Source organism: Coturnix japonica, chromosome Z (genome assembly GCF_054131305.1).
Source record: "Coturnix japonica strain WE chromosome Z, WE-NBRP24, whole genome shotgun sequence".
Classification (NCBI taxonomy): Eukaryota; Metazoa; Chordata; class Aves; order Galliformes; family Phasianidae; genus Coturnix; species Coturnix japonica.
The window spans coordinates 10,996,492-11,020,216 of NC_140702.1; the positions used below are offsets into that span (position 1 = coordinate 10,996,492).

Sequence of the window (23,725 nt, forward strand, 5' to 3'; positions counted from 1 at the left end):
ATCAAAGAGAAGTTTGTTAGTTTACAAGGAACTTCACTGTATTATATGGCCTTTCATACATGGATTATCATACTGAACATTACTATTGGGTATATGATATAGTTAAGAGAGTATTCAGAAAGCAAAGAAGCACTTGAAAGACATAGATTATACCAGTTTTCTTCATTGAAGAACTGTTGTTGAATAACATGGCAGCAAGTTTTCACATGCCAAATCTATTCTCTGCTGTAACGAATTAAAAATTAATTTTATAGACTTTTCCTTTCTTTATTTGTAGATTTTACTTCATCTTCCAAAGTTTTGCTTCTTTACAGGTTAAAGAGGATAATCAAGAAATAGCAAGCATGGAAAGACTGTGAGTAATCCCATTCTTTTGTTGCTACACATTTCATTTAGCCACTAAATTGAATTCATCACATGCTGCAACCTCCACAGGTGTTAATCTTCCCCAGGGAACAGTATATATCCTGCTTCAGCTAAATAATTTTTATAGTGATCCACAGTTTACGTCTGCATAAAACATTTCTTATTGTTTCAAACATTCATCAGGAACAACAGATTCTTAATAGCAGTGACATAAATTTCTTTAAGGTTGAAAAACACATTCATCCCTAAAGAGCTATCCATTGTAGACGTGTTTAAGTTTTTGTTATGCTTTCTTAAGACTTTAGAGTTACAAAGTTGATTACACAGATTTCAATATTGAAGAGTAACTGGGCATTACTTCTTGGTTCTTGGATACTACATCTTTTTGGTGGTTTCACAGAATCAAAACCACAGAATTATCAAGGTTGGAAAAGACCTAGAAAATCATCTAGTCCAACCATTACCAATACTTCCCAGCTATCTCATATTCCTCAACACCACATCCAAACGTTTCTTGAACACTCCCATGGTCGGTGACTCCACCACCTCCCTGGGCAGTGCATTCCAATGCCTGACTACCCTTTCCAAGAAGTAATATTTCCTAATGTCCAGCCTGAATCGCCCCTGGCGCAGCCATTGCCTCTAGTTTGCCTTATACACGTGTTAATTTTTGTGATTTTGAGCGTTATGATTTTCTTTCTCTTCACAGAAGATTTGAGATGATACTTTAACTGTCCTAAAAACAGTTGAAAATCATTCTAAGCAACATTACTGATTTTAACCACTGGTTAATTTTTAATACTTTGACAACTTTTGGTTGATAAGTGATTTAACAGAATTCTTCACAATAAATGCTAACAGAGAATTGTGTGTGAGAGGTTACAGAAAAATGTTTCCGAGGAAGCTTTCTTTCCCGTTTTGACTGATTATCTGATACACTGTTTAATTTGGCAATTGCTTAGAAGATTTTAGTGATCACATACCTGTTTTTTTCATTTGAAAAGGTAATTTTGTTGTGGTTTGCTGATTTCATTGCATCTCTTGCAAAACTGCATTGCAGCCAGCAGAGGGGTCAGTTGAGTAAGAGAAAAGCTACTGATGGCTCACAAAAAATGTTTTTAATTAAAATGAGCAACAGCACTGATACTGATCTACTGATATACTGATCAATATCTACTGATATCTACTCATCTACTGATATCGTAGATTAGACAGATTACATACACCTCTTATAATAACAGTAATTTTAATGTTATTTTGCATTTGAGAAACTATGTTTTGCTGGTTTGATTCTAATACTTCTCTCTGTGTTTTAAAAAGAAATGTAATTTACAAAGCAGTTTTAACTTTGGATTTCATTATCTGTTTATTAGGCTGGCAGAAGTAAGAAAGAAAACAAACCATTTTAAAAATGTTATTCAACAACTCGATATGGATTTGGAGAAACATCAAGGTAGGATCACTGATGGTAGGTGATGCAAAGCTGCATCTGGAAAATATACCATGACATACATTCATGAAACTTCTGTGCTCATGCAAATATTCACTGTTCAGCAATGGGCGTGTGTCTACAGCTGCAGACTTCTCTTTTCAGAGAAGCTGAAAAACGAGAAGCTGAGAAAGCAAGAAATGATAATGTAGTGTTGTCATGTTGGCATTCACCAAGTTTGTTTGATTGGTAAAACTACCGAATTAACAGTAGTACAACTGTCTGGTTTTCTGACCCATTTTTTTATCAGTGAATGTGGAATTGAGAATGTTTAAACTAATGCTAATATGCAAAGCAGTAAGAACTTAACTATTTTTTTATCTGTCTTATGAACTTCTTGTGTTGATGTCAGTATGGAGAGCTTGGGAGTTGCCTAAAAATGGTGTTAGCTTCGAAGTTTAACTCCAGATTGCAACTGCTGTAGCATATCAGGCTGCTATATCTGGATTTGTACTAGCATTGAAAGTTATAGTTGTGAAAGAAATACACAACTTACAGTTAGATTTACATGTAGTCATTCATTACTAGTTTGTACTTCCTTCACCTTTCTAGAAAAAAACACAAACTATCTGTTGGAAAACAGGATTTAAAGAACATGTAGGAGAAGGCACTTGCTCTCCATCAACATATTAAGCAGCAGTCGGGATATGAAGAATAAAGCTACCTTGTCATCTTACTTGTAATAATTTATTGAGTATCAGTTTGTCACTGTATTATTGGAGAAAGTCTGCCATTCTAAAAACAGCAGATGTGCTTAAAAAGTAATGTAGAAAGGGTCATTCAGCAGAAGGCACTGCAGGCCGTAAATTTCATTCCGGACTTTATGTGAGGACCAGGAAGGGCTTAGCTTTAGAGCTGGCTTCTGAAAAGGGTGATTTTCTCCTAATAATAGCTGAAATAGCAAGAAAGATGTCATATAGGAGAACTTGGGACAGAGGAATGTTGGTACTACCCCAGTGGAGCTGAACGTCTCCAGATAAGGCTCTGCCCATGGGATGGTGTTTTAGTAGGCATGGTGCTGATGGGTTAATGGTTGGACTTCCTGATGTTAGAGGTCTTTTCCAACCATAATGATTCTATAATATTGGAATAATTACTGGAACAGGCTGCCAGGGAGGTGGTGGAGTCTCCTTCTCTGGAGATATTCAAGACCCGCCTGGACACCTACCTGTGTGACGTGGTGTAGGGAGCCTGCTTTAGCAGGGGGGTTGGACTCGATGATCTCTAGAGGTCCCGTCCAACCCCTACAATTCTGTGATTTTGTGATAATACTTCGATTCTCAATTTAAAGCACATCAGTTGCAACCTGCAAGTAGCTATAAGTGGGTTCCACCAAGTCTACTCCAGTATAATAGATAAGGGATAGTCAAATGTCTTGTATATCTATGAAAGGGGCAATATGTTTGACTGGGAAAGCATTTGCTTTCAGAGTTTGACTGTCCTGATGTTTGAGATTGCTGCTGGTATGTTCATACCTCACAATCCGTCTGTGCTGATGTTGTGCTAGTAATCATGTCATATCAGGGTTGAAAAGGATCACAATGATCATCCATTTTCAGCAGAAGAATTGTGTACCTATAGCATATTTATAGAAATGCATAACATGTAACCTGACTGTGTACATGAATGGGGTGTGTGACAACGGAAGAGAGTCAACAGAATACAACTTGCAGAGTTTCCCCACTTATTTCCATGAGATTCTTGTGCTGTAGCTTAGAGGTTGCATGTCCTAATGAAAGTCCATTTTGTTAGAGGACAGTGTCATTGAAATGGCCAATATGTTAAACAAAGCTGAAGAAGTTTAACAAATCGTGGTACCCAAGGACAGAAGAGCACTTTTTCTAGTACTGAAATTCACCTTACTTCAGAACAATCCTGCCAGCTTCCTTTTTCAAACCAAGTACTTATCCTACCGTTATTTATCAAAAATCCTCACTTCTAAAAGGTTTTTAAAATTGCATGGAGAATGGTTTATTAAGATAATTATCTTTTTTAGTATAAGTGTATGTATTATTAACCAACCAATGTGACAATATTAAGTGACACTGAATGAATTCTCTACTTTTTACACATTACGATTATTTTTTAATCAGTGTTTTTTCCTACCTAAGGGGATCCAGGACTGAGATGATAAAATGTTAATTGAATGATACATTTCTTGTAGGTGAGGAAAACTGGAAATATGAGGAGCTGAAGAAGAGAGAAGTAAACATAGACAGTAAGTTATCTGATATACTTAAGTTAGACCTAATTCCATTAAAATACAGACTCTCTTGTATTGTTAACAGATTTAGAGCTAATGAGAAGTTACCTCCTGGTCTTTGCATAGAAGTTTATAATCTCTCTCGGAACAAGGTAATTGATATCTTAAGGCTTGCAACACATTCACAAATACTCAAAGCGAGTTTCAGAGCTTCCCATCAAACATCAGAGATCTCATAGGAACACACTGCAGCTGTCTTGTCAGATTCACCTACACGCTTACAAGAATGACCACGGAAAAGTAGCAAAAAGACATTAACAAGAAAGAGATGATGCCAGGTGTTTAAGAATTTCATGTCCTTATCAGAGTTTGTTATTTAGTGGAAGCCATTGGAGACAATAAAGTTACCCGCTTCCATTAGTTCGTTGCTTATGTAGGTAGCTTTCAGAAAAATGAAGACCAGCAAGCATTGGGCTGGACATTCAAATAAGTATCAGATGTGATGGTGATGAAAGTCCTGTCCCCTGGAATGGAAACCCTCACCTTACACCTCACGGTGACCTTGTGTCATTAGGCAAATGTGTGTATAGGGAGAAAAAATGGCTGTTTTTCATTGCAACCACTTGACAGGTTTCAAAGACCGTAGCACCTGCTTTTTCAGTAGACTGCTGGTCTCAAAGTAGTCTGTCTGAAAATGTCTATCATATCAGTTTAAAATAAAGCTTTAAGAGAGAACTCCAAGGGCTTACGCTGTATCCCTGTAAACAGCAACCTGCTTTATCATGTTTGTTGATATGTAGATTTTCTGGAAACTTTTGAAGAGCTGAAGGCTCAGGAACTGGAGAGAAAGGCCCAAAAAGAAGCCAGTATTATTGCACTCCTGGAACACTCAAGTAGGGTAAGAGCATTTCTCTTGTTCTTTTGGAATCTAGGCGTTCAGAAACATGGAGCAGTAGAATTAATGGATATAGCAAGATGATGTTTTTAATATTTTCTTCGCAGTAAGTATCTGCGTAATAATCTTTTAGGATTACCAAACCACACAAAATACCAGATACAGCTGTAGTAAAAATATGTATTTAATTTCTCTTTATTTCTGGGGAAAGACTTCAGAATGTTTGGTAATATTTGTGACCAGAAAAAACAGTGCATATGTAAGTACTGTATGTGCTGTAATTACCATTATTCTATTCATAATAAACATTTTGGAATAGAACTGCAGCGGTGCTTTGTTTACATAAAGTCTGTACATCTCAGTTCAAAGGTGCATTGTCACCACTAACCAGTAAAACTGGTAATATTCCAGTTCTCTCTGATGTATTTAATTATGTCTGGTATACCCTGCTGTGTCATATTTAATGTAAATACTTTGAAAATTGCCCCCCTTTGCAGTCTGCCTTTCTTTGCACTTTCGAATCATTTTTCCTGATAACATTTTTGCTTCCTGTATATTTTTTATTTGCTACAGAAATCTTTCAGCTGAGTAATGTTGTTTTGATAATATCAAATAATATCAATTCATTGTCTCTTGTTCCAGTTTAGTACACTGTAAGGAATGTGTTAGGCAGTAACATTTGCTTTAGAAGAGTTTGATATGGCAACACAATTTATCCTTAAAACTGAAAAGATGTACTTCTGTTTAATCTTTGTTGATTTAGCAGTGCATCTTTTACTGAGAACTGACAGAATGAAAACTCTTTACATTTAAATCGTTCCACTGCTTCAGTCTTTGTAGTGCAAAAGCCAAGTAATAGACAGGAGCTTTTCAGTTGTCCAGTTAACATTTGTGTATTCAAAGTGTATTCTTGTTGTTGGTCATTCACAGAATGTGAACCGTATGAAACAAATTTCATCTGTTACCAGCCAAGAGCTGAAGATTATGCAGGAAGACCTGACTTTCAAATCATCTGAAATGCAGAAGTCACAGAACACTGCTAAGTATCTGATTACAGGTGAGATCAGTAATGGGTTTTCAAATCCATTCCTTTAAAAGCTAAAAATGACCTAAGTTGTTACATTAATAATAATACGATCTGCAAATCTTGTGAAACACTGTGTCAGGTTGATAAATTTAAACTCATGTGAGTAACAGTTTATTTATATTTCTCAAAAGTATTTTGCTTATTCTTAACTATAAATCATCAGCTTGTTTGCTCAAGTGTATGTTAAACAGATATATTTTAATATATCTGCATAAAGTTCCATAGGCTAAAAGTCTGATGTTATTAATATTCACCTTGAAATAATTTTCTTACACAATCGTCAAACGTTTTGTAAGTTATCTAACTCGTGTTGTTTGTAAATGTAGTTCTTAGTAGCACTTAGACACAGACTGGTTTTCTAATAGGGTCTGTCCCAGGGAAGAATTAACAGTGGTGAATACCTCAAATTCACCTTCTCAGGCTTTGATTTTGCTAGGTGAATATTAATTTTTTACTTCATTTTGGAAATACTCAAGTGCTTAAATTTTAGGAATTTGCAGGACCTTACTTGGAGTTTCAAAAAGCAGACAGTACTTTCCTTTAATATCTGCATCAGGTATCTATTTAGTTCCTGATTAATATTGCCTAGAGTGGGATTGTTCTTATAATTCTAAGCCTTTGCCAATATCATCATTGGTCCAGCAAGCTTTTCCTTATTTGTTTGGCTGAAATGAAGGGGTAGGTATGAAGAGCCATAATTCTTTTTGTTAGAAGGCTGTTACATTCTGTGCTGGGTAGTAATTTTCAAAACAGGAGCCTAAGTTGTAACAGCAAAGCAGATATTTGTAAAGTTGTTACACAGAAAATATTACAGAAATTGATAATGCTGTTGTTCAATTGGTATTCACTTGCTTATGTTTTACAATATCAGGAAGCACAGGCAGTGTAGAAGAAATTATTGAGGAATGTAGTTCGTGCTGTGTGAGGGGAGTGAATGAAGCTGCAGTATATAATTTTCAGCAGATAACTTAAACAACTTAGAAGTAAAGTTCTGAACACAAGCAGTCAGTCACAGATACTGTAATGAGCAACTTCGGGTTCTGTAAAAAATACAGTGAATGTTCAGTTTGTATAGCTTCAGTTCTTCCCAGCCCCTGATTTCCAACACAGTCGTCTTCAGGATTACTTTGTTGTTATTAAAACCTGGATTTTCGTGCCATAGCTAAGATATAAAAAGTCCATCAGCAGAGTAATATAAAAAAAATGCAAGAAAGGAAACCATGAAGAGTAAACAAAAGTGCTGGTGGCAGAGTTTCCCAAAAACATTTCCCTGGGTCACCACAGTTTGGTCACAGAGTTTGCTACTGTGTACACACTGCCTGTGAGATGCTGCAACTGTACGGCATATCAGAAGGAACTGGGCTGCATCCTCTTCCTGTCTCTTCCCCAAGAGAAGTTGTGAGGTTTTTTTAAGTTTGGTGTTTTGTTTTGTTTTCACTGAGGCTGCTGCTGGATAAGGATAACATTTACCCACTCTGCTTTCTTCCCTTTTCTCCAATCACTGTGACTGGGTAAGAGTAGCCCATTGCTGCATCACCCTCGATTTGTCAGTACACAGGCAGAAGAATCTAAAAGTCCTTCCAGGTGTTCTGACATGTGCGATGTCACTATTCCTTACATGTGAAATGAATTCCATTAAGTCAACTACATGTAATTTTAAAGGAATAAAATACTATATTGGCACAACTGTATTAAAAGTGAAAGTGTTGTGATTTGGTCTAAGTAGGTATTCAAAGATATTTTACAGCTATTTCCCTCTCATTTGAATACTTTATATACTTTTACTTTCTGGTGGTTTTCACGCTAAAGCTCTGGTTTATAGAGGTTCAAAAGCATTTGTTTTTAAACCACCAGTTCCGTAGAAACAAGAGAAATCGTGTGGTGCTCTATTCAGTTTCGCTTTGGGGTCTGATGCTGCCAGTACCAGTCACCAGCAAGTATAAGCAGTTATAAAATATTCTAGAAAGTGTTCTTTTAAGTCCTTTATGTTGGAAGGATGCATAAACATTGAATCAAAGACAACCAAAGCAGTTCCAACCGTTTATTTTTGTATCCTCCTTCTTGCCAGAATGGAACTTTTTAGAATTAATATAAATGGCTTTTACATATATATATATATATATATATTCAGCTTTACCTTGTGGAAGTAGGTTCTTCTGGGTATTGGCATGTTCACCATAAAAACCTTGGCTTGCGTTGTTTTGTTTTTTAATTTATTCATTTAATTCATTACTGTGGGCAAAGAATGTTGAATCCTATATTTCACTCTAAAGAAATGCATTTGTGGCATAACTACAGAGGAGGAAAAATGAATCCCAAAATCTAGTTTTATTAAGGTTTTGATGAGGTGAGATTTTCCCATACAATTCTGCTAAGAAAAACATAACCACAGTTTCTGGAAAAGTCAGCTCTTCCTCTTTCACACGTGCATTTTCACTTCCTTCTGCTGTAGTGTTCTCTACTGCACTGGTTAAGTTGGGAGAAAAATATTCCTATTCTGTTCCTAGTGATTCAGCACAAAACTGAACGTGGAGTATGATGCTCAGCCTACGCCAGGCTTTTTGTGCTATCTCACTCCTTCCAATATCTCACTTTGCCTGATGCTTTAGAATTCAGAAAGGTCTGCATTATTAATATTCTGAGTTAGACACAGCTCTGTCATGTAAGACTGCATATCCATGTGTTTAAACTTTCAAGGCTGTAAGGAAAACACAGGAATGAGAAGTCAGATAGCTGTCCAAATAAAAATCTACCCCATCTATTCATTATGTGCTCCTAACTCCTTTTGTTTCCTGTATCCCTATTGCTCCTTTCTATCCAACTGTCAGAAGAAAATGCTGTATGTTCTCTCATGCTCATTTTCGTGCTGCTTTAAAACTTCTAATTGACAGATGCTACTAGGAACTTTAAAAGAGAAATACCATACTGTGATACAGAAAATCACAGTATTTCCATTATTCTTCACTCAGGGAATATGATACAATAATTTATTAGTCTGGAGTACAGAATGGTTGTAGAGATTGAATTTTGTACTTTCAAAATCGGGGAGATGCAGGAACTCTTTATATTGCTCACATAAAAAATCACTAGTGATTGTGTTACAGAGAGTCAGAAGCTGCAAATGGACCTGCAGAAGATGGAACTTCTGGAGAGCAAGATGACTGATGAACTGGCTTCCCTTAAAGAGAGAATTGAACAAACCACAGCTGAACTGGAAGTTTATAAGGATTTGCCAGCTCTGAAAGCATCAGGAGAAGAGAAGGAAAAGGTAACAATAGGAGTGAAGGTTGGAATTATACAGAATATGTAGGGATTTTTTGTTGTCAAGTACTTAGAAAACTGTAATCCAGACATAGTAACTAGGTACTTGTGGCAGGCAATGGGCTGAATACCTTCCGATAACTTCCTTCCCACAGAACTTCCCTTTTATTTTACTAATTCTTCTGATCTTTTCTGCTGTAACTAATGACTACCTGTAAGCTTGAATTTAGCAAACTAAACCAAACTTGCACAAAAAAGGGGAAATAATTATGTTGTCCTTAATTTGCTTGAAAACAAACTCCACGTAGAGCAGTTCTTGTTTCACTGGCACTAAATTTCCTACGAGTTCTTAAGGTCAGTGTTTGTACTTATTCAGGTACAGCACTGTCTAGGCTCACAACTTGTTCATAACTGCTTTCATTGTGATAGGGTATGCACTGTTTACATAAAAGTAATGTGACTTATTTAGGTGTAGGGTCTTGTTCTAAAAGGAGAAAAAGTTACCATTTCGAAAGTTGAATGAAAATAATTTGTCTATAGCCCAAAGCAAATGAATTCACCCATTCATCTGTTTGTATTTCTTTTTCAACTAGAGACTACAGGAGGACAAGGAAAAATTAACCAAACTTAGCCATGGTTTCAAGAAAATAATGGAAACCTTGAATGCAGAATATGAGACCCTAAAGAGAGAGCTGCAGGAGAATGAGACATATTCGCAGGTACAGCTCGAGCTACAAATCTTCACTTCTGTTGTTTATATCACTGTTTCATTCCCTCATACACATGAAGCATTGTATGAACCGAATGAGTTTGTTCCTCCTCAGAAAGAATTAAAAGAATGCATTGAAAACGCACAGCTGAATTTTCTGATTTTAAACAGAAATTGATACTGTGCTGATAAATTTATTGAAAGCTTTGGATTTCAAAATTAGTGAGCATCAGTCTCATTTAGGAAGAAAGTAAAGAGAAAACAAAATTCCCACTATTTGGATCAGATAACTTTCCTTTCTGAAGTTATGCTGATAAGTTTTTTCTTTGCAACCTGTACTCTTCTTTCACTCCTTGTGCTTCTGGCAATATTTTGAGCTTATGGGCTTCCTTAGGCCTAAGCAACTTCAGTGTATTTATACATTTTGGAAGTGAACCACGAAGGAAGCTGTTTTCAAACTTGTGAGCAGCTTTGATTCTTTGATTCCATTAAATGCTCTCATTAATTCTTATCATTTTGGCAAAAGAACTTCACTGGCATAGAGGTGTCGATGCACAGAAGGGAAATGGGTGACCTCAAAATAAACAAATGCCATTTCCCAGATTATTTTATTTTCTCTCTGTTTTACTCAGTTTTACTGTTGTAGGTTATTGAGAACTTACTAAGTTCTAAGTCAGTAAGCAGAAACTTTATGGATCAAACAAGTGAAGACACGAAGGTGGCTCCAATCAGAAAGATATATATTACACATCTATTATGCGATTGTTTGATGATGATACAGATCTTCAAAGTCATATATGAGATTCTGCAAAACTTCATGATACTGTGCTTTTAATACCAAAATCAGATTTTAGATACTTGATAGCTTTAAGATACTTTTTGCAGAGTGATGCCAAAAACAATTAGATAAATTAGTAATTGTACGTTATTTTTTCAGTTCATTAAGCTGCGGCTGTTCCATTTCTGCGCAAAAAGGATTTGCTTCTTTGCTTTTTATCTCGTATGTGTGAATGTCACTAGGACAAAACTGGCAGCAGCTGATTAGTTGATATGCATCAAGTCTTCAGAAGCATTTTGGGTTATTTTGCAAGCAGTGTTAAGTTCTAACCTTCAAGGAACTGGTACAAAGATGCACTGAGGATTTCCTTTGATATGTGTCACAGAGGGCTTTAAAACTAGTCTCTGTTCTTAGCTGTGTTGTAGGTAGGTACATCTACAAAGGTGCAGTAAAGACTGTTGGCCAGAAATACCATGCAAATAAATGTCTGCCATAAGTGCTGAGAACCAGTGCACTAGAAAACCAGTGATTTGAGTAAGATAGCAATTGTTTCCTATCTTCCAGCTTAAAAACAGTCTCGTAAGTAAAATGTAGCAATTGGTTCTAAATTCTTGCTGTAGTTTCCACAGAAGTACAATATTAGTCTCAGAATGGTTTGTGTTTTTTGTATTTAGAAATAACATCTGCATATCTTGAAATGCAGAATCTTGAACAGTAGCATCAGAAGAACAAATACTATAAAATCCTATTGTAAGGAAGCAGCCATCGATAGAATGTCCACATTAGTTTCCTGTTGATGCAGAATGTATTGAAGAAGTGCCAGCAGTTAACCCACGCTCCTACAATCTTCTCTCTGCAGCTCTGTTCTTATCACAGCTTCTGGCATCAGACAGGAAACTTAACTATGGAAGAAAGGAAGTTTCTTCCCTGTAGCTGAAAGTCCAAGGCAGTGTCAGGAAATATTTTATCTTTGGTGATTTCAGATCTTACTGATTTTAAGAAGAGATCATTTTAACGATACAAAGTATGAGTATTAATATCTCCCTGTAGCATCTATCTTTTTACCTCAGATTGACATTTACCTGGATAACTGCAGTCTCGAGTCTGTTTGTTGTTTTGGTTTGGTTTGGTTTGGTTTTTTTCCAAGTACTAATGACAATATATGCAGCGATTCCACATAAATAGCAACAAATGTATGAGGTGCTAAATTATATACAGATTAATCACTGGCAGCTTAAAAATCATTTTGCCGTAGGGTTTGTTTGTTTGGCTTGGTTTTCTTGTGAAGTAACCTTCATCTTATCAGGTGTTAGACTGCAAAGCACTGAAGCATTTTTGACTGATTCTTTGTGCAAGGTAGATGTGGAATTATTTTCATTTCTGGCTCTTGTTTTTTTTGTTTTCCAGCTTACAAACTTGGAGAGGAAGTGGCAGCACCTCGAGCAAAATAACTTTATGATGAAGGAATGTATCCTTTTATTTAAGAAATACAGTGAAATTCCCACACTGCAGTAATTGAGGAAGAAGTCTGTTTCCTCCAGCAAAATAAGACAGGACGGAATGGGGAGCAGAGAAGGGCGGGAAAGGCTGTGCTTCGCAAATATCTAGTTCTATGGCAGCTGTTATAAAGAGCAAAACTTGTGTGCATTGCCTGAAACTTTAATGCGCCCTGAATTTCAAGATTCATCTTTGCAGACTCACCTTCTTCCTGTGGGGTCAGTTGTGCCATCAGGTTTCTTACAAAGAGAATTTTTATGTCTGTGTGGTCTGAATTTGTCCATCAAGCATATCATTGTTTTAAAACGTATGTGACGTGGTAAATGATAAGAAAGTAAACAACAGATTTCACGCATTTTAAATATTTCTTATTATATAAAAGCGTAAATGTGCAGTAGGGGGGAAAAATAAGGTCAAAGTGATACAATATGACAAGGAGATGCCTTAGCTGCAAAATAGGCTTAGGTGGGAGAACTGTAGTGCTTCTCCATCATTACATGGTGCTAATTAGAGGTACATTCCGCTGTCCCTGACTAATCCTTTTCTGTCCCCGACTATCCCATTTCTTATATCAGATGAGTGCTCTGATTCTTAGAGAAAGTCTTAGTACCTCTTGGTAAAAAATGTATTTTATTCTGTATATATAGTGAATTTATTATGTTCCTTTATATTTTGCATTTTAAATTCTTTAGAATTGCATATGGAAAAAATGCATTTGTTTAGTTATAGCACTTGAAGGCCAGTAGAATGACTTCATTTGAGTGAAAAAATAAATGCCTTTTCACTTGAAAAACAGCTGATAATAGGTGGTTTAGATTAGCTTAGACTGTTCTTTGTACTCAGGAATGAAGACCAAATGCTAATGGCTTTGGCTGTTTAGGTTCCTGCCAGAAGATTAGCTACCTTATGATTACAGGTATCTTTGACCTCTGCGCATCCTGCTGCTCTTTGAGATAGGAGTAGGTGAATGTATGCAGACCTTTCTAGGCTCATAGAATAAGAATCTGTTTTTTAGTGATGCAAAGCTTTCTGTTGAGCTGCAGCTCACCTCTGCATGGCCGTGGTCGCTCCTTGGCAGGTCATACAAGTCAGCAGAAGAGTCTGCTGAGTAGAATTAGAAAAATAATAAATAATCCAAACAGAATTGCAGCCCTTTCCCCCTGTGGAGGATGCTACGCAGGAATATTTTAAGGCAAAAAAATGGTGATCGTACTATATTCTATAAAGAAGAAAAGCTTTAATGAAACCAGAAGGAAAAAACAGGATATTAGAAGCTCTTCCTAAGATGCTGTAACTTATTACCTGCCTTTGCAAGCACCGATGCTTACACAGAGTTGCACAGGGGTTTAATCTGAAGTGCCAAAACATAAATAGCCAAGTGCATTGGAATGGTTTTGTTTGCAGCATAACAATGGGCAGAGTCTTCCACATGGAACCTATTGCCTATATGTATGGAAGCAAAATTGACTTGGGTATGTAATCTTTTTTTTAATCAAGTTTGACATGAGATGGCAGCGAGTAAATTGGTGCCAATCTTTTACATCCAGTTAGAGGGTTTTTTTCCCATTATTTGCAACTCTTGATAGTTTTTGCAGAAGGAAACTTACTGTATTATGTTTCCCTTATGATCCCTAATTATGCTAATATTTATACTGGCAGCTGGTTTCCTTAATTCTTTTAATCAGTCATAGCAACAAAAAGTCAAGAGAGTGACTACCAGCCAGTAAGGAAAAACGTGAGAAAGCTGGTCACAGAATACAACAAAGCACTCATAGAAGCTTTACAGAACACCAAGAGCTGAACCCCAGCACTTCCTTCCTGACCCAGTGGACCAACAATGAGTGATGTGCAGAGGCAGCACAAAGAGATGGACTTCTGGGCTCATTAGTTCACCACGACGGTGATAAGTTTTCTTAAAAACTATTTTTCCATGTTTATAGAAATCCGTTTTATAAATCCATGTTCACAGAAATTCTTAGCTTTTACTCGTTCTCCTCTTTTTGCAACATTTACAAATGTTCAGTACGAATCTTCCAGGTATTGGAAACGTATGGAACTAAAAAGGAAACGCTGCATAATAACTGTGAAGTCACCGTGATATTTTACGAGGCCTGCTGCTGGATTCAGTCTCAGATGTGAAGACTCAGTCTGCTGTACACAATGGATGTGTAGCTGTGTTTTATATCAGGGTACCTTTATTATATATTGATATAGCAGTTTATAACAAGTAAAGGAAGCACTAAGAACGGCAGGCATCTTCTGCAGTCAGAACTGTTTCATGTTTTAAAGACTTAGAATAAAAGCAAATGTCCTTTAAGGATCTCTCTGCAGTTTTTCATTTCCCAGTCAAGACCCAATTAACTCCTAGGCCGTGTCCTTATTGTATCTTTAACACGAGAACATCACTGTGGTTAAATGCAGCCAAATGCAGTTGGCATTAACTTTGTGCAGAGCTCTTTAATTTTATGGCATTCACCAATAAAGGAAGTATTTTCTACGTAGTTTTTTCTTCTGCAGGTTTTGAGCTGTAGTGTCATATGTCAATTCAGTTTCTAGAAAAACACATTTAATAGAGGCTTAACATACCTGTAACGTAATTATAAACTACTGATAATTTCATCTACTTTGCACGCTGTAAAATAGTGCTGAGCAAAGAACAAATGGCAGAGCTGAATATTAGGTGTGAATCACAGGCAGACAGTGATTTAAAATTAGTTCAAACCAAAAGAGCGGGGCCTGTATTACTGCTGCCTTAGGTCGGTTCTGAAGAAGTGCCCCGTGTGCCTCACTGCATGAAACCAGAGCGGACAGTGTTCTGTTACAATAGAAGTTGTGCGTTCCTGTCTTTCAGTCTCTTCCAATCTGTGATTGTAGTTTTCAGTGTATGGGAGAAGCAGCAAAGCAAACGTGCTGATGATTCTTGCGGAGAATGCTGTTTCCAAATTCAGCTCAGTTAATGCTGCTGCTCTCTAAATGTACGTCTGTATAATATTTAGGTATAATGGAACAGGATTTCTATAAACTAAGGGATGTTATCTAGGGGAAATTCCCACTAATGTCTCTTCCTTCCTGTCAGAGTTTCAGCTATTCCAGAGAGAGCCCATTATTTTTTGAGATAAAGTTGAAGTCTAATATTCTCACCAATCAAACCATCAACCAGTGAGACTGTCTCCCAATTTCCACTCGTGCTACAATAACATGTTTTAATGAACAATGGAAAGAAGCAGTGTGCTGAATAAACAGGTCGCTTTAAATTCCTTTTCACTCAGGGCAGGTAATGGTTTTAGTCCTTGGCAGCAGTTCTGTAGGACAGTGGGGTAAAGTTTATAGGTTTTTGTTGTGTTCCCCCGGAGATGCCTGTCCCAGAAATGTTTTGTCTCGCACGCCGATTTGTTTCTTGTTCTTCTGGAAGTCTCCAGGCTGCCTGTTTCTGTCTGAGAATCTTCGTGATCATTCCTCCTTGTAACAAATCACTATTAAGGTTTTAGTCACGTTCCTTATAATATCCTTGGCTGAAAAAACTGTGCAGATTTGGAATGAATGAACCACAAAGGGAGCATTTTATCTCCTGGTGGGAGATTAAATGTACTCATTAAGAAATCATGCCCAGTTGTGACCTGAGATCACTGATCTAGTTTGTTTCTGATGTCTCACTTAACCTTATTGTTTTTGCAGTCAAGATTAAATACCAAACATGCAGCATTTTTTCTCCAGAGCTCCTTGTGCATCGAGTCCTGTAGTTCAATAGCAAGGCTCCTGCTATACAACTACGTGTTAGCTATTTTATGCAATGCCTTCACAATGAGATGAAGGAAGGATCACCTTCAGCACACTGAAGACAACGGTATTCCTAATGCAACCAACCAAGGATTGTGTTGGCTTTTTTTCTGCTGTGATGGCATGCTACTGTCTCCTTGTCATCTTCTTGTCCTCCAGGGTCCAGCAAAGCCACTTTCCCGACAGTCAGCTCACAGCTGGCGCTGGTACCTCAGCTGCTATTCCTCAGGTACAAAAACAAGCATTTACTCTTATAGAACTTCTTGATGGACGAAAAAATGTTAGGATTGTGTTGGCACCACTGTGCACCCCAGGAGCCTTCCTCAATCATCATGACATAAATGTCATCCACCAGCTCCTCTATGACTTGCAGGTGCCTCCAGCAGGCACCAGAGATTCATGTACTAACAGTTTCCTTAAAATGTTTTCTAACCTGGTCCTCCTCTGTGTAAATGCCACTTGGATGTTAAGAAACTAAGAATGATAGTTTTTCATGCCAGATCCCACTTTGGTGACACACTGCGTGGAAACAGCCATTTCAAACTTAACAACTTGCAACATCTTGTCCTCAAGACTCTTTGTAGCTCTCCTTTGGATGCTTTCTTTTTATCTCCTTACACAGCTCTGCTAAGTACATGCTGTGAGTGAGCTCCTTAGAAACATTCGCCTCATACTGACAAGGCATCTGGGTGGGATGAATGTGGCAATCATCTGGAATGAAAAAAAGGGATACTGAAAAAAATGGTAAGACCAAAGTTCACATGATGAATACATCCAAAATGTATTCCAGCTGAGTACTACAGGCAGTAGTAGATGGCAACTCCAGCCGAAGCAATGTTATGAAGTGCAGGTTAATCGATTTGAGGGAGATCTGAATGATTTCCAAAAAGAATAGCTTTCATATTTTCTTCTCCATGAACGAGGAAGGAAGCTGTTCAGCATTTCATAACTGCACACATGATCAGAATTCAAACCCCAGCTTTGATCAACCATTTGTTGGGACTGGCGGACGTTTATAGCAGAGAAAGTCCTTGTCCTTACTTGCAGCCTGCTCTGCTGGTTTTCATTACAGGAAGGAGTAACCAGACAATAAGCCAAATGTGTGAAATGGAGGAAGCCTCCCACATGTTTAAAAACTGAGTTACAAATGTAAAATGACCGGCTCAGTTTCCTCTTGTGAAATGAATTCCTTGAAAGCTACGCTCATTAAAAGTGACTGATCTTGATTTGCTGACCACCAGCATCTTTGGATCAGGCTCAAGTTTTCTGCTCAGCAGCAAAGAGCGAGGAAGGTGCAATAGGTCCGTCTTGGACACAAAGCATGAGTTTGCCATAGAAACTACTTGTAGTGGGGCAAACCAGAAAGAGGTAGAAAAGAAGACGCAACTGTAGTAGGAAGGACTAAACAGTACAGCATTCACCCCAATGGCCAAGTGTTATAGATAAAATTCCAGATTAAAGTCTTCACATTTTCAGTTCCCTTCCTGTTCACTATTTATTGACAATTATTTATTCACAATCATTGGCATTAGCATGAAATACTGAAATCCATTTTCTGCTCGTAAGTCTAGATTTGAAGTTCTTAAGAAGAGATGTGTATTTCTCTCACAATACCTGATTTCATATCAAGAACATCATTCACATGCTCAAAAACGGAACCATCCAGAAATCATTTCGAGGGAGGAAAGACAGAATTTAAAGCTGGAGTTTTCCAGGGAAGTAGCTGGAATTGCAGCTCACCAACATGGCTTTGATCCTTATCAATGCACGATGCCAGCCAGTTCTACAGCCACGCAAGTTTGGAAGCAGAGAGAGACAGATAGCTAGTTCCTCACTAAGTTAGTTGCAGTTGCTGAAGGCCGGTGACCTGTGCTGTGTTTTTTGAATGAAAAAGGGAGAGTTCATATTTTGGGAAGCACATTAAACAGCACAATGAATGAGCTCAGCAGAGATTGATGTTTTGGGTGGAATCAGTGTAACGTTCAGGAATGCAGCCCCTCAGAGTTTTCTTGAGAATCACATTCAGAGCGTGAGATGGTTCCATTGGGAAATAATGGATCACACTGCAGAAACCTGCACCTCCCTCCACTTTCCACACTGTGTGAAGCACAGCACGGTGCCCATGCCTGGCTGGCCTGTCCTGCTGGTGCCGCATCCCCCAGCCAGGAGAGCCAAGACAAGGCCAGGACAAGGCAGCAATGGCTGCAGTTGGCCCCAGTGACATAACTTATGATCCTTCTGTTTCACATTAGCGGATCACCCTGAGTCAGAATTCCTGAAGGTGCTTTACTGCCTCTTACTGTCACATATTAACGTCAAGTCAAGGACAAAGCAATGGCTTGCTTCCAAAAAAGCATAATGCAGCCAGACACTCCAAGAGGATATGTGCTGTGTGCTAACACATCTACCTGATTAAAGAAGTGCAGAGTGGTATTGTTTCTTTTTCCTCTTTGCATATCTCCATGTTCTGCAGCGTGTATGAATGGGTCGTCCTTGAGACAAGCGTGCTGCTTATCTAAAGCGGAAAGCCTGGTGTCAGGAGTTCACAGCACTTGACATACCACAAAATTAGCCTTCAGCAAGCAGAGTTATGAAAACCAATGTTTAATGTTAGGGTTATATTTACATGCTCAAAGACAGTTTGTTTGCTTTAATAATTTAAAGCATTGCACGCTATGCTGATGGGTATTTGGTTTGTTGTGTGCAAAGCAACAGCTAACAACCAACAAAACCAACATTCCCATGGAGGCGCTTCAGAAACCACATGGGGCAGGGAGCCATTCTGAGTCTCTCCTGACAGCTTTACAAAATGAGGAGGGTGTAGCTTACGGGGTGCTAACACTGCTACAAGACCCACTGAGGACATGCCTTTGGCCTCACTGTAATGACCTATCCAGAAGTACAGCCTTAATTGGGTCCAAGTGCAATGAAACCTGAAATCAGTATTGTATTTTAGACTGATGCCCCCACTTTGAGCCCAGTTTCTTTTGCTGATGATCTGGTGTTGACATGAGGCTGTTTCTAGTTCTACTCTGTGACCATAGGCTGAGATTTATGTTCCTCCTGTTTGTAGATCCATTCGCTTCATCTGAGGACTGGACAGTACAAGATGGACACGCACCAGGAATCCTGTTGTGCTGTTATTGCTGCCTGCTGAGGAGGACAGACAATCCGACCACTAATGTGTCTTTCAGTATCTTTCAGAGGGATGAACAGACTGTAGAGTTCATAGAGCACACAACAGAAAACACGTATGGCTACTTTCAAGGACCCTCAGTGTCTAATTATATGAAGTACGGACGGGAGGCTGGCTGACACATATGAGTAAATCAAGATAGAGCAGTGAAATCCTTTAAACTCTGCAGTCTGGCAATAGCTTGTCACCTGATTAATTTTAACTTCAGTGGGAGCAATAACCAAACTGACTTTTAAATGTCTTCCAAACAGAAACAAATTGAAGATTAAACTCTTATTATACATTATGTAATTGTTTGCTGAATCTTCTCTATAACATATACATATGTATATATATGAATAGATGCTACTCCATTTTTCGTCAACAATAGAATGGTACAATGAGCCAAAAAGAAAGAAAGAAAGAATCAGAAAATCTACTACATTCAGAATGAAAGCCTGGAGATGTACAGATGTACAGTCTTGATAAAGGCTGGTTGAACCCTCATCTCTGCAATATATATATACAGATACAAAAAGAAACTATGGAAAGGCCAAATTAGGAGAAGGTTAAATGAGCAACAGAGCAGAGATACCCACCAGATGGGACGTGTGATAATACTCAGTGCCTGGCAGTACACAAAGCGTTCTGCCACAGGACGGACCTACACCAAAAGGTTTATATTGGCCAACCTGCAACTGGAGTTTGAATAATCACCTCCTCTGTGTGTCTAATAGAGGAAGAAAATCAAAATCAAGCGTGGACAAAATACGCACGTGTGCAGAGGAACCAGACCTAGGAAACGTCTGGTGTTCCATCTCCTTAAAACTTTTAAATGGACTTTAAGTAGTGTGCAGACTTTATTGTGTTTCTGCACCCAGTCTGAGCTCCTACATGGACTGGTTTGTGTTTTATTTTTGGTTGGGTGTGAGGAACAACTTTGGTTTAATGCCTTGAATCTTCTATGGGTGCTACCCGGATGGCCAGGCGGCATTAGATCTTCAGTGCCATGTACTTCCTTTGTAAAATCTGCAGCAACTGCAGAGCTTAAGATCTTAAAGAAATCAAGGTGGGATGAACGCACATCCATTTCCAAAATGATGCTGAGAGTTTCTTTTCCATACTTGTGTAAAAGTCATTCTGGGTGTGTTAGCATCTTGGCAGAGCTACAGGGCTTTCAAATGCTACATTGTTATGGGTTATATTTAGTCAGCTGGTGAGTATGATTGCCCTTTATTTGAAATTAAATTAATTTAGCTGAGTTGCTGCCTCTCCATTTATTTTATTAATTCCACTCAGTTTTTGTGGTTTTATTTTGTCTTTTTTCCTCACGTTTAATTCTGAGTTTTGAGGCCCCCCAGAGTGAAGTGGCATTTACTGAAGTCATAAAATCTCTGGTTATGATTTACGACTGTGACGAGTTTTCAGTCTGTTTCCAATAGTCAGATGCAGAGAAAAAAAAAGTTTCCAGTGGAGCACACCAAGTAAAGGAGCAGCTGACTGAATTGTGGTGGCATTGGTGTGTGCTGGCTTCAACTGGCTGCTTCGTTAGGGTTTTCTTCACGCTTTTATTGCTGAGTGCTGGGATGCTGCCCGCCTGCTGGGGGATGCCATCACTGTTCCTGTTTTGCTGGCTGTGACCAGCCGCTGTCCTCTGCTCCTGCAGCAGCTCCTGATAACTGCTGTGATGTATTGCTGGATGGACGGGGCTTGCACTGCCCTGCAGTCCCGCTGATATAAAAAATGCCTTTAAGATCCTGCCTTTCCCATCCTAATCTACAAAGGAAACAGGAAAAAGGAACTTAAACTCCCTGTACTCAGACTGCAATGAGACTGTTCCAGCCTGCTCTGTTGCTGCAGTTTCTTGCCTGTGTCTTGTAAACACGCCCAGCATGCCGGAGGGGAACCACTGGTAAAACTTTGACCGGGGGAAGGATACTCCATGAGCTGCTGCAAGAACTGGATGGATATATTCTGGAAAGCATGGACCCTTTGGCACCTCTGGTTCTGTATGGATTCAGCCTGATTATTTCAGGTAAGCTTTTGCTTTAATATCTACGGCTGACCTGCCACACCCTTCTGGCTTCCCAAGCGACGGGTGGGCAAAACACACGACTCCCCACTCCCCACCCTGGGAATCGCTTCATTGATTAATTACTGGTGTTTGCTCCCGTGTGATCACTTATCTCTGTCAGGTGTTCCCACAGCAGGTGAGGGGAGGAGGGCTGGGAGCCAGGTATCAAGGAGTGTGCTCTGCATGCACAGTCTGCTGCCACCTCATCCTAAGCACTGCAGTCACCTGTTGATGCACACACACACACACTGCAAACCAGATGCCGACTCTTTCTGTGGCTTACTTTGTGAACTGGCTGTGCAGCAGGAAATGTTGGCACTTCCAGGTATCCCAGTGTTAGATTTTAGATGAGCTTTCAGTCGAGATTCTGCAGCTGGAACCTAGATGGGGGTCAGTGGATGAAAAGGCTGGAAATGCCCGTGTTGTGTAAGACCAATTAATAGCTCTTTAAGTACAACTGAAGAACATTCGGTGTTATCAGCAAACATGATTAGTTATCAAGTCAGCAGCTTGTCACAAAAGACATATGCAGTAAAATTATACTAACTATACTAATGCAAATCTTGCTTGTAGAACCTGGAACACTGGTGTCAGAACTGTGTTTCTGCAGCCATCAAAGGCACAGTCCTCAGGAAACCTGCCCCTTCCTGAGCTGCTCCCAGTTGCTCAATTTTTAAGCCTTACTATCTCCACCCATATTTTGATACTCCAGAGAGTTTCTTCAAGGAAATCTGCAAGGGAAGATCTGTAAAACAGAAATACAAGAGCCTTGAGCTCACTCCTGAAGACGTAAAGACACACACAGGTTCTTCTACTCCTCCATCTCCAAATAACAAAGTCAGGCAGGGCAGACTGCAGGGCACAGCAGCCGCCAGTCACAGCCTTTTCCACAGGGGTTCCCGGTTAGGTGTGTATCACAGTCACACCCATCTCGATAGATCTGTCAGCTTTCCCACTTTTGTTTGAGCATGATATCATGTTTCCTGGGGCGAACGCGGGACGACAACGTGAGCCCGCTTTCCTCCAGATACCACAGGCAGAGCTCAGGAAGGCGGGCAGACGCTCCCCAGCAGCCAGAGGTGCTGCGGCCTTCCCCCAGCGCTGTGGGCCGCCCTGGGCCTGCCTTTGTGAGGGTCCAGCTGCAAGGAATGGCCTTTGATTTATCTCCTAACTCCAACACCATTCCCCCATCAGCAGACAGAGGTGAAGGCTTGATTTGGACTGTGATATTCAGTACCTGCTTCCCAGTGCTGTGACAGCCTCTGCTGAGTGCACACCGCAGAAGCGCTCACCTATTCCACAGCTTCCTTCTAAAGCTTGACTTAACCTACATTTTCTTTTATGCACCTGATTGCACTGTTTCTCCAAATGCCTTCAAATATGTTTGAGATCACAGAATCACAGAATGGCCCAGGTTGGAAGGGACCTCAAGGATCATGAATCTCCAACCCCCCCCGCCACAGGCAGGACCACCAACCTCCACATTAAAACCAGGCTGCCCAGGGCCCCATCCAACCTGGCCTTGAACACATCCAGGGATGGGGCATTCACAACTCCTTGGGCAGCTGTTCCATCACCCCACCACTCTTATAGTAAAGAATTTCCCATAGTTAAATGAAGGACCAGGTTTGTGTGAGTATCTTTGGACATGCTGTTCAGCACCTGAACTTTGACCACAGACTCATAGTGCTGTCTTTTTGAGCCTCTGAAACCTAAATGGACACAAACCATGTCTGAAATTTTTATCTTAGTAATTTCAGAATTGCTCTGAGTAAATATTAGATTGATGCAGGATATTTCAGTCACCTGCTGATCAAACAGTTTCCAATGTGAATTGCAGGGGAAAGTGAAGAAGGGTTCTCACTTTGTAAACATATTTGATTTGTGAGATCCAGGAACTTCCCCTTCCCTCCACTTTTATCATTTATGCAGAGGATTCTGTCCTCTATTCCAGGTGCCTTATGTTTAGAGAGAATTTAGACTGAATGGAGAGGCATTGCAGCAGGCAAAACGGAACAGCATCTAAAAGGGTGGCATGAAATCGCCCAACATCCACATCTATTAAAATGTGCCATTGCATTAGATGCAGTTTAAACAGATATATATTAGATTATATTAGATTGTTTGGATATCTTAATTAAGTTGGTTGGATAATTTTTTTTTTATTAATTTTTTTTTTTCTGTAATTTCACTCCTGGGAAAAAAAACTCTGAAATATTTTGTTGAGGTGATTGATCTTATGTAAATTTAATCTGAAAGGATTTTGGTGGAGTAAATGGAGCACAGATGTCAGAGTTTGTGACTGTAGAGCTGGTCCTTTATATGTCCACACTGAGAACTCCTTGTATGGGAAACCTGCTCTGTTATTGATCACACGCACTTGAGTCTGCTTGGCCCAGGCCTGTCTCTTTAAC

At 39.1% G+C, this 23,725-nt stretch overlaps 2 protein-coding genes across 4 annotated transcripts in view; both read left to right on the forward strand.

The window, feature by feature from the left end:
- The window catches only part of LOC107306608 (intraflagellar transport protein 74 homolog), a 29,135-nt gene extending 14,533 nt beyond the window's left edge, over positions 1-14,602 (forward strand). For both annotated transcript variants that reach the window (XM_085528093.1, XM_085528094.1), the window contains 9 exons: positions 315-355; positions 1,740-1,819; positions 4,020-4,073; positions 4,859-4,956; positions 5,884-6,010; positions 9,145-9,308; positions 9,895-10,020; positions 12,196-12,256; positions 13,971-14,602. In XM_085528093.1, the coding sequence (XP_085384219.1) occupies positions 315-355; positions 1,740-1,819; positions 4,020-4,073; positions 4,859-4,956; positions 5,884-6,010; positions 9,145-9,308; positions 9,895-10,020; positions 12,196-12,256; positions 13,971-14,086 (867 nt within the window). In that variant the 3' untranslated portion in view covers positions 14,087-14,602. The remainder of the gene's footprint in view (positions 1-314; positions 356-1,739; positions 1,820-4,019; positions 4,074-4,858; positions 4,957-5,883; positions 6,011-9,144; positions 9,309-9,894; positions 10,021-12,195; positions 12,257-13,970) is intronic.
- Positions 14,603-20,902: 6,300 nt separating this feature from the next.
- The window catches only part of TEK (TEK receptor tyrosine kinase), a 31,466-nt gene continuing 28,643 nt past the window's right edge, over positions 20,903-23,725 (forward strand). Inside the window, exon 1 of one of the 2 annotated variants that reach the window (XM_085528090.1) lies at positions 20,903-21,272. In XM_085528090.1, the coding sequence (XP_085384216.1) occupies positions 21,221-21,272 (52 nt within the window). In that variant the 5' untranslated portion in view covers positions 20,903-21,220. The remainder of the gene's footprint in view (positions 21,273-23,725) is intronic. The other variant, XM_085528091.1, reaches the window with a different exon arrangement.